Below are 10734 nucleotides of genomic sequence, written 5' to 3'. Positions count from 1 at the left end.
ACCGCTATATAGACCTGTTTCTGAGTGCCAGGTGCGCGCGAGTGTGCAGCAACGTCAGCGCCCAAAAATATGCAACCCGCGGTAGTTCAGCAGACGACGGCGGCGCTTTCAAATACATGTTCTTTAGTTGTTCGTACTTGGTTCGCTTTTTCTGTAGATTTTCTGCGGGTTTTGTAGCTTTCCTTGGCTCCATGCCGCTTGGAACACTATGAAGAACCCACTGATGAAACTACCTACTGTTGGATCCGTGGCCGTTTGGGCCCGAAATGCCGCTGTGCAAACTTTGCTGTGACGGCTGTAACAGCTGTAGCGAGCTTTAGTAGATCAAACTAAACCAATGAAAACGATACGATACACTCTAAAAACTGAACTTCACCGCACAGCACGCTCTGCGCCAACCATTGCCACGAATAATAGGGTTATCGCATCTGATTCCAAGAGAGAGGGAGGCGTACCCCTTTTTGTGGCCATTATCATATATCCAAATTGACACAAAAAGGGTACGCCCCCTTCTCTCTTCGAATCAGAAGCCAGAACCCTATCATTCCTAGCAATGGTTGGCGCAGAGCGTGCTATGCGGTGAAGTTCAGTTTTTAGAGTGCATCTGTTTTTAGAGTGCAGGGCAATCCGATTCTATTCGTGGACATTCGTTGTCGACGTATGGTTGGCTGGCATGCCTACCAAGTACCAAGCAAGAGCAAGCAAGAGGTGTGAGCAAATGTTAGACAAGACTCTCGTACAGGTTCTATCGCACACTCTAAAAAGCAGAACTCCATCACATAGCACGCTCTTCTCAATCACCATCCCGAATAACATCGTTCTGCAACACCGAATGGTTAAAAACGGGAGACGTACGCCTTTTTGGAACACCTATGCAGTTCCAAAAAAGGCGTACGCCCCGCGCTTTCCACAAATCGGGATTGATAAAGGTACCATTCTGTGCAATGTCATACCTTCACCGTGCTATGTAGTGAAGTTCCGTTTTTAGAGTGCAGGACAGACCATTATCCACGTGATAACTAGAGAGCGGACATTTAAGCACTAACAGGGGGCGCTCTTGGCCGCATAATGCACGCACTATGCGAATCATCATCGTGGATGATATCGCTCTATCTCCCGATAAGCTGAGAAAGGGGACGCACACGTTTTTATGTATCAACTTTCCTTCCGATCGATAAAACGATACGATTCTGAAGGTTGGTTGGCCTATAACGATTTGCGACGAAGAGCGCTACCTAGAACTCCTACACTCTTAGAAATGAACTTCACCGCATAGCATGCCCCTAGCCAACCATCATCTCAAATGATATCGTTATCTGCTTTGATTTGTCGAAAACGGGAGGTGTACGCCTTTTTTGTGACAATTATGAACAGCATAACTGTCACAAAAAACGCGTACGCCTCCCGTTTTCAACAATTCAGGGCAGATAACGATATCATTCGAAATGCTAGTTTGCTAGGAGCGTGCTATGCAGTGAAGTTCATTTTTAAGAGTGTATCTGCAATTATTTAGTTGCAGGTGTAATAGGTATTCTTCTACACTACGTAATTCTAATTACAATTTATTGTTGAATATTTCTCCTTCATAACGTGTGCAGGGTTAATACAAAAACGCACTTTTTTCCGATACGGGCGAGTAGACGTACCGCCATCCAGATCCATTCACTGTTACATCATTTGAAGAACTGTACACTCTGAAAACTGAACTTCACCGCATAGCACGCTCTGCGCCAACCATTGTCAGGAATGATAGGGTTATCGCTTCTGATTCGAAGAGATAGGGGGCGTGCGCCTTTTTGTGTCAATTTGGATATATGATAACTGACACAAAAAGGCGTACGCCTCTCTCTCTCTTGGAAGCAGAAGCGATAATCGTATCATTCGTGGCAATGGTTGGCGCACAGCGTGCTGTGCGCCAACCATGCGACCAGCGTGCGACGCTCAATATTCGAAAGCGGCGGGTGCTAACCCAACGATAGCGAAGCGGCTGGCCGTTGCTCGTCTTCTTCACATCTCCCCCGGGGCAAAGAGGGAGCCATCCTGGCGATCGCTCCGGTGTTTGGGGACGGGAGGACACACGGTTTTAGCCGGGAGACGTGGATGACGTCGGAGCCGCGGTGTCGGGCGTCGGGCGGGGAGTGCACAGGCTCAACGGCGTAATTGACATCAGAAACCCGCTGCACGATTCTGTAAGGGCCGGTGTAGCGGCATGAAAATTTGGGGGAGAATCCGGGCTTCCGTCGAGGTACCCAAAGCCAGACCAGATCGCCAACTTTGTGAGACACAACACGGTGCGTCTCATCGTAGCGCTGTTTCGCTGCAGCTTGGGAGTCGTAGGTACGGCAGCGGGCGATTTGACGGCATTCCTCGGAGCATGAGGTCGCCTCTTCAAGTGTCGGGTTGTTGGCGCTACAAGGGGGATACGGAAACATGGTGTCGATGGTACAAACGGGGTTTCGGCCGTAAAGGAGGTAAAATGGGCTGTAGCGTGTCGTGGACTGGACCGCCGTATTGTAAGCGAACGTGATGTAAGGGAGAATGGCATCCCAATTGTCATGTTGCGCCGACACATAAAAGGCGATCATGTCGGCGAGAGTGCGGTTGAAACGTTCTGTGAGACCGTTCGTCTGAGGATGGTAAGCGGTGGTAGGCTTGTGGACGACCGCGCAGGCACGGAAGATGTCGCGCAGTAAAGTGGCGAGGAAGGAGCGACCACGGTCGCTGATGAGGACGCGAGGGGCGCCGTGGCGAAGTAGAATGTGAGATATGAAAAAGGCAGCTATTTCCTGAGATGTACCAGAAGCGAGGGCTGCAGTCTCGACATACCGTGTGCTGTGGTCGATTGCAACGATTACCCAACGCTTTCCAGTAGACGATGTGGGAAGAGGACCAAACAAGTCGAGACCGATGCGATCAAAAGGTAGTTGCGGGGGCTCAAGAGGATGAAGGAGGCCAGGGCTAGGAGAGGGCGCAGGCTTCTGCTGTTGGCAAGCCAAGCAGGAGTTCACGTAGCTCAGTACAGTGGAATACATGCGGGGCCAGAAATACCGCTGACGGACGCGCTGGTATGTTTTGTAAAAGCCAAGGTGGCCCGCGGTGGCATCGTCGTGTAAAGCGCGAAGGATGCGCGCACGGAGCGTCCGAGGAACCGCTAATAGCAAGCGCTGGCCGTCCGGGCAATAGTTCTTTTTGTACAAGACGCCGTCCGACAAAACAAAGTTCCGAGCCCTCTTGAGAAGTTTCTTGTCAGATGAGGCGCCTTGACCGTCCAGAAGAGTTATTAAGGAAGAAAGGTTGGGGTCCTTCAGTTGTTCATGACGCAGAGAGCGGGCATCGTAGGACGTGAAAGGGCACACAGAGGCCACGCACGCAGTCGGTGATTCCGGAGGATCTGCAGTAGCATTCCTCGGGAGGGGACAGCGGGACAGGGCGTCGGCATCACAATGTTTCCTCCCGGATTTGAACTTGATGGTGATATCATACTCCTGAAGACGGAGAACCCAGCGGCCGAGTCGTCCAGATGGATCCCGCAATGAGTGGAGCCAGCATAACGCGTGATGGTCCGTCACGACATCGAAGGGTCTACCATAAATATATGGGCGGAAGTGGCAAACGGCCCAGACGATCGCAAGACATTCTTTGTCAGTGGTGGAATAGTTCTGCTCAGCTTTCGTAAGGGTGCGGCTGGCGAACGCCACGGCGTGTTCCATCGGAGCTCCAGGCAGGCGTTGTGCAAGCACGGCCCCGATACCCACGCCGCTGGCGTCTGTATGGATCTCGGTGGGAGCGGACGGATCAAAATGGCGGAGAACAGGTGCGGAGGTCAACGTGGATTTGAGGCGTTCGAAGGCTTCCGTGCAGGCCTCTGACCACAAGAAGGGCGCGTCCTTGGAGAGTAAGGTGGTTAACGGGGCTGCTAGGGCGGCGAAACCACGAACAAAACGTCGGAAATAAGAGCAAAGTCCAATGAAACTGCGAAGCTCCTTGAGAGTCTTGGGTGCCGGAAATTCAGAAACAGCTTTGATCTTCTCGGGATCGGGGGAAATGCCCTCGTGGGAGACAACGTGGCCTAATACCTTGATTTGACGGTAGGCGAAATGGCATTTTTTGTGGTTGAGTTGCAGACCGGCGGCGACGAAGCAGTCGAATACAGCTTGAAGACGCTGGAGGTGGGTGGGAAAGTCTTTGGAGTATACAACTACATCGTCCAAGTAGCAGAGACAGATGTTCCATCGCAAGCCTCGGAGCACCGTATCCATCATTCGCTCAAAGGTAGCTGGGGCGTTGGATAGGCCGAAGGGCATGACGCGGAACTCGTACAAGCCGTCGGGAGTGGTAAACGCGGTCTTTTCGATATCGGATGGTTCCATTGGTATTTGCCAGTAGCCTGACCGGAGATCGAGGGAAGAGAAATACGTAGTGCCTTGAAGTGAATCCAGTGCGTCGTCAATGCGAGGCATGGGGTAGACGTCCCGGCGGGTAATTTTGTTAAGGCGACGATAGTCAACGCAGAAGCGAATGGAACCATCCTTTTTGGTGACAAGTACCACTGGAGACGCCCAAGGGCTGGAAGATGGCTGTATGACTCCTTTAGCTAACATGTCCTGGACTTCCTTTTCAATGACTCGCCGCTCGGAAGCAGACACGCGGTAAGGTCTCTGTCGGACTGGCCGAGAATCTCCGGTGTCGATAGAATGCGTAACACCCCTGGCAACTCCTTGCCATGGCCGGCCGATGTCAAAGAGCGAAACATAGTCGTGAAGAAGGCGGAGCATATCGGGGCGGTGACATTCCTCGAGGTCGGTAGATATCATTTTGTTTAGAGCGCTGGAGTCGGTGGCCGATAGGGGGGGCGGTGGGTCGTCGTTGGCGGCGAGCAGAGGCGTAACGGCAGGAGAACTGGGCGAGTCGAGCAATGCGGCAACGAACCCAGCCGGCAGCCAAACAGGCGCTGCCAATGTATTGGTGATGGGAATACAGGTTTCTCCATCCTTGATAGTGGACAAAGTACACGGTGCAATAAGGCCTTTGCGAGCGAGGGGTGCGGGTTGAGGAATGACGAGAACTTCGGATGGGTATCCGCGAGTACCAGGAGGCGTTGCGAGGGGGACAAATGAGGTAGCGCGTGCGGGAAGCGAAGTGTCTTGAACAACGTGGAGCTTGAAGGGCGGCGACTGTTCCGAAGTAGAAGCGCTGTAGGAGGGTAACTCGGCAAGCAGTACGTGTTCTCCGGCGCAGTCAATGAGAGCAGCATTCTCATGAAGGAAATCCCAACCCAATATGATGTCATTACAGCAAGAAGGAAGTACCGTGAACTCAACCGGATAATGAACCTCATGAACTGTGAGACGTGCAGTGCATTGTCCAATAGGTAGGAGGAGGTCGTTGCAGGCCGACTTAAGTATGCCACCTGCAAATGGCGTAATTACTTTGCGCAAACGACGAGAAAATGGCAAGGACATCACGGAACAAACGGCTCCCGTATCAACAAGGGCGTGCACAGATACTCCGTCAATAGTTACGACGACGATGTTTCGAGGAGGAGTGTCAGTGGGGGGTGAACGCGCAGCCTGCCCTCCTCGGTCTATGACCGCGCCTACCGGTTTCCCTGTGAGGCAGGGGACTGGTGGGAAATAGACCGTCGCTGTGGTGAGCGGCTCATGGCGGGAGACGGCGAACGACGTCGGGGAGGAGGCGAGCGTGTCCGGGGATTAGGATCATCGATGTAATAGCCGTCCGTTCGGTAGGGAGAGGTTGGTGGAAAGTTGGCCGGAAACTGACGACCACGAAAAGAGAAAGGGGCAAATGGCTCCTGGAGCGTCTCGGCGTCCCGTCTGCGACGACGACAGAATCTCGCTATGTGGCCACGTATTCCACAGTAAAAACAGGTGCGGGAATCCAGAGCACGAGGCGGCCGGTATGCAACAGCGGCGCACGCGTGGTCGCACGTAGGGGCCACTGGAGCACAGGGAGGAGGGCCATCACAGGTCGTTTGGGGCGACGTACGACGCACCATATCAGCGTAAGTGGGCTTGGGGGCCGGCGTAGACGGAAGGCTGAGGACTGACGCCACCTCCTGACGTACAATATCGTGCAGAGGCGATGGTAGAACAGGGGGCACCGGCGTGTGAAGTTGCAGCCGGTCTGGCGTTGGATCGACTGAATAGCGATGAACCTCGGCAAGTTCTTCGCGGATGATATCGCGTATCATGGCCCGTAAGTTGTCCTGGAACAGAGGGTCAGCATATGACACTGTTGCGCTCGCCGGTGCCGGAAGGATATGCTGGATGCGGGAGCTGCGGGCATCCTGTAGCTGACGGCATAGTTGAACGGCATCTTCCACGGTCGCTGGCGATTTCGTGACGAGCAGTTGAAATGCGTCTTCCGCAATACCGCGCATGATGTGCTTGATCTTGTCTGAGTCGGGCATATGCGGGTCGACCTTGGAACACAAGCATAACACGTCTTCGATGTAGGACGTGTATGATTCTTGGGAGTGCTGCATTCGCTGCGAGAGTTTGTGCTGGGCGTCCGCTTTCTTGTATGCCGGGCGGCCGAAGAGCTCCCGAGCGCGTTGGCAGAACACAGGCCAGGTGGCAAGATCAGCTTCGTGGTTGAGGAACCAAGTTTTCGCGAGGTCGGTAAGATAGAACGCGACATTGGTGATTTTCATGGTGTCATCCCACAGGTTGTGTTTGCTCACGCGGTCAAAAGCGGCTAGCCAGTCCTCTATGTCACAAGAGTCAGCCCCAGAAAAGAATGGAGGATCGCGTTGGCGGAGCGCAGGGGCGGGCCGAGGAAAGGAGGATGGCTGGGCATCCCCAGCAGGAGGAGAAGATCTCTCAGCATGATTTTGTAGCATGGCGACTGCTCGCAAAACTCGTCCGGAGCGAAGTTCCAGGTCAGTCAGTAGGAGAGGGAAGCAACGATAAAATCGTCTCGAGGATGGGAGCGGCCGCACCTCCACCAAGTGTAGGCAGGACAGTAGAGGCAGGATAGGAGGGCAAGAGACCGTTTACTGAGCGACGCTCAATATTCGAAAGCGGCGGGTGCTAACCCAACGATAGCGAAGCGGCTGGCCGTTGCTCGTCTTCTTCACAATACGGACATATCAGATTCATCTATACAAAAGGTGTCACAGCAAACAAGTTAAAATCGACACAGTCGGCGGGCTAGCTTGGTAGAGTTCATAGCCCCTTTAAAACAATCTGCAATGCCCTATTTTAAAAGTGCAAAGAGAGCTGCAGCTTCGAGGTATAATGGAAGATCACAAGCCATCTGACGAGGAGGTTACTGTTTGGAGTTTGGCAAAAAGCGCTGCTCCGTGGGAGAAACCTGTCAAACCGCTTGAAGACTTCGTGAAGTATAATGTGGGGCTACTCGGCAGTGCTCCAATTGAGCATGTTTTCTCTTGGTGGCACATTCATGACCAGAAGTTGTGGCGGTATAACGAACAAGAACTTTAGTAATACCTTCGTTCTGAAGGCCAACGGCCCTTATAAGCGGAGAAGAAATTTCCCTTGTGTTTCGCATGACTTAAAAAATGCCCCCTTTTCACTGTCTAATATTCTGATGTTTAATCAGATAAGCAGATTTCCCCAGCAATTCTAAGATTGTACAATTCTAAGCATTGTGCTCCATTACGACACTAGTATTTTTCATGCTTTTCTTCTAGTCCAGGTTGTTTGTCTTTTCATAAAATATACAATAAAGTTACACAACAAGAATATGTATTGAAATGAATGTCATTGATTGATTGATAAATAAAAAGATATGGAATAGCAAAGAAAGCAGAAAAATCAAACTCAAGATGACCAAGAGGCCCTAAGATGAAAAAAAAAAAAAAAACGAAACGGAAAGAACAAGCAGGGTCAACCCAATGAATGAGTCCAGGAAATGACATAAGAGTTCAAATGAACGTAGACAAAATACACCAATGGCCCTCATCACACAGCACAATGTACCTTGTCCTTAAGACAGCAGCCGAGAAACACGGAGACTTCAGAGGGTGTCTAGAAGGTCACGTGATTCCAAAAATTGCATAACAGCGTGTATGGCCGGTACTTCGTGACCCACAGGCCAGCATCCAAGAACTTTTTCGATACTGAAAAGGCGGTTATCCAGCCGGGCCAGCGACGATTCTAAAATACTGCGATGGACTCTGTATCTAACGCAGTCTTGAATGACGTCCTATGTGACGTCGCGTTCGCTACGGGCGAGGGAACATTTCCGAGCTTAAAGGGACAGTCGCATTCTCCGAGGTCAATTTCGAAACTAATGCGAATTCTAATTCCTTGCCGAGCACTGAAATGGGCCCGAAAATACCATTTCGATCCGCGGCGTACTTTTCGCGCAATCCGATGAAAAGGAAACCGGAATCCTTGCGCCCTCGCTCTCTAAAAGTGGGAGCAAACGTCACCCGGATAAAGCCAATCAGCGCGCGCCCTGGGTAAATGCGAGCCGCGCGCCTGTTTGGCGATCGCGAAGCGAAGGCGAAGGTAGCAAACATGGAGTCTGAAAACGAGAGTGATGTTTCTCTGTCTGGGGGAGATTCTGACGAACATGTAAGCGGTAGCGGCGACGAGTTAATGCTGGATGATGACCTATACTCTACGGACCCAATGCCTCTGGAACCCGCCGACCATGCACGAGATGTGGCTGCGGCTAACCCGCGGGATGACATTTTCAGGTGACGTATCTCTTTGCATGGTTGCCGTCGGATGTGTGAAACAGTTTAGAATGTTGAAATTGTTGTCGGCAGGTGTCTGTGTGGAGTCTGCGACCCACAGGAGCCCGACGAGCGCCTGTGTTGCCATTCTGTTGCCAGGGTGGTAGAAATGTGCAACAGTGCCGCCGTGCAGTGCATAACACAACACCCATTACTCAGGGACATCTGCCTCCGTAGGGAGCTTCTAGTGGTGTACGCGCCTCAATTCTGCCGCTATGATCAACATTTTAGGCGACTCAATCCCCAGGACCACAGGTAAGCCTGCTGCAGTGCTCTTCCGTTTGCTGTGATTACGACCGTAATGATTTTTTCGGTTTAAATGACCTCCCATCAAGATTCGGAAGGGTAAACTCGGGTGCTAGTCGGGTGTTGTTGGTTACGCAAATTGTCGAACCTAAAGTGGACAGGGGTTGTATACAAAAGGGGTGGCTATTCTCAGCAGCTTTTTGGCCTACACAAGTTTGTCCCCCATAAATCATAAGCGTGGCCGACAGCCGTGGAACGACCAGAATGCTGGTCCAACAATTCCATTAGGAAAAGTGAAGCAACACAGTCGCCTCAGCTAGTCTCGATATGCTCTCAATTATGCCAGTTAGCCATGTCCTGATTGGCAATACAAAACTCTGATTGACAGATATCCAGTGAGAATTCTGAAGGATAGTCTTACAAGTCTGAAAGCAGAAGCATTTGAGGTGCCAATAAAGGGGGGGGGGGGGAGCATGTTACTGAAGAATGTAAGAGTAATATATTTTGGGAGAAATTGGATTTTGCCGGAATTGGAGGGAAGCTCGTTCGGGAGGGAGTTAGCTGTTGGAATCGGGTTCATCCTGAAAGAGGCGGACCATTTTTCTGTTGTACTATGTTGCACACCTGCCAACCTTCCACATTCAAAATGCGGGAGACCCCGGAACTAAGAAAGGAATGCACAGACTTTGAACTCCAAGGTTGGGATAGTGTCTGTTCTTCTGTTCTGGCCATTGTCTTCCCAACACTGTGGGAGATTTGGCAGGCATGCAAATGCCCACAAGATATAATGCTAAACAAAAAGAAATGTCATGTGGATTTGTCTTTTCCAGCTGCCTGAGGTTCACGGCATACTCGTCATTCACGAGATGGGTCTGGGGATACCTTCGTCCAAGGAACAGACGACAGGTTCCTGGATGCGTTGTCCGAGCCATCAGGAGGGAGTTCCCATTTACGTCCTATCAAGGCTATCAGCGTTAGGACAGTCGAAGCAAGGGTGTCTTGACAAGAGAGACAAGCTGGTGCATACTGATGGCTGGAACTGGAGACATGTAGTGGCAAGACAAAAATTTTGCTGACATAGGCACACTTTGTGTAAATGAGCCCTTGGTCATCCCCCTTGCCTCCCATCAGAGGTTTAGGAGGATGCTATTGGTGTCTGGTGTACGGATAAACCTATTCGTACACCACACACCTGTAGTATCCTCCAAAACCTCTGATGGGAGGCAAGGACCAACGATGGGACCAAGGGCTCATTTACACAAAATGTGCCTATGTCAGCAAAATTTTTGTCTTGCAGCAATTTTCGTCTTTTCGTAATTGCAGTGTGGGGGATGTTTTGTCTTGTCACTCTGTATCTCCAGTTGCAGTCAACAGACTGTCTACCCGTCTGTACAGCAAAAACTACTACACGTGGCAATATTAGCTCTGGCATCAAATCCAGACTGTACTGCACTAATGCGGTGTAGTGACGGGAATAAAGAATGACCCTATAATTGTATCGATTTATTGTACAGTGGAGTATGATGGAGTGGGAATAACGAAATAGCATAGGTTTATTTGCCTCCCATTATGTATGGGAGGCAAATAAACATAAGCTATTTTATTATGTTGTGCTGTGGTTCTACATTAATGTGGTGTGAAGTCTGGGCGGTTACAGGTACGCTGCCACAGGGATGTTAGGAGGGTTCATGTTGGCAGATCCATATCTGGTGTACTAATACGCTATGCAAGTCTGTGTCCATTGTGTTCCTCTTCCTGGA

General features: G+C 51.0%; 1 protein-coding gene across 1 annotated transcript; it reads left to right on the top strand.

The window, feature by feature from the left end:
• The first annotated feature begins 8264 nt into the window (after positions 1-8264).
• LOC135396102 (uncharacterized) lies at positions 8265-10021 on the top strand. Its single transcript, XM_064627146.1, has 3 exons — positions 8265-8689; positions 8762-8983; positions 9805-10021. The coding sequence occupies exons 1-3, from the start codon at positions 8454-8456 to the stop codon at positions 9950-9952; spliced, it is 606 nt and encodes a 201-aa protein (XP_064483216.1). The 5' UTR covers positions 8265-8453; the 3' UTR covers positions 9953-10021.
• Positions 10022-10734: the final 713 nt, after the last annotated feature.

Source organism: Ornithodoros turicata, chromosome 5 (genome assembly GCF_037126465.1).
Source record: "Ornithodoros turicata isolate Travis chromosome 5, ASM3712646v1, whole genome shotgun sequence".
NCBI classification, from domain to species: domain Eukaryota; kingdom Metazoa; phylum Arthropoda; class Arachnida; order Ixodida; family Argasidae; genus Ornithodoros; species Ornithodoros turicata.
The sequence above is the reverse complement of the archived record's forward strand: the minus strand, read 5'-3'. Positions and strand labels throughout refer to the sequence as shown.

Excerpts from the sequence above, each read along its gene's own strand:
- LOC135396102 (XM_064627146.1), top strand. The coding sequence starts at position 8,454 with ATGCGAGCCGCGCGCCTGTTTGGCGATCGCGAAGCGAAGGCGAAGGTA. Across the intron at positions 8,690-8,761 it reads CCGCGGGATGACATTTTCAG|GTGTCTGTGTGGAGTCTGCG; the intron begins GTGACGTATCTC and ends TGTTGTCGGCAG. Across the intron at positions 8,984-9,804 it reads CTCAATCCCCAGGACCACAG|CTGCCTGAGGTTCACGGCAT; the intron begins GTAAGCCTGCTG and ends TGTCTTTTCCAG.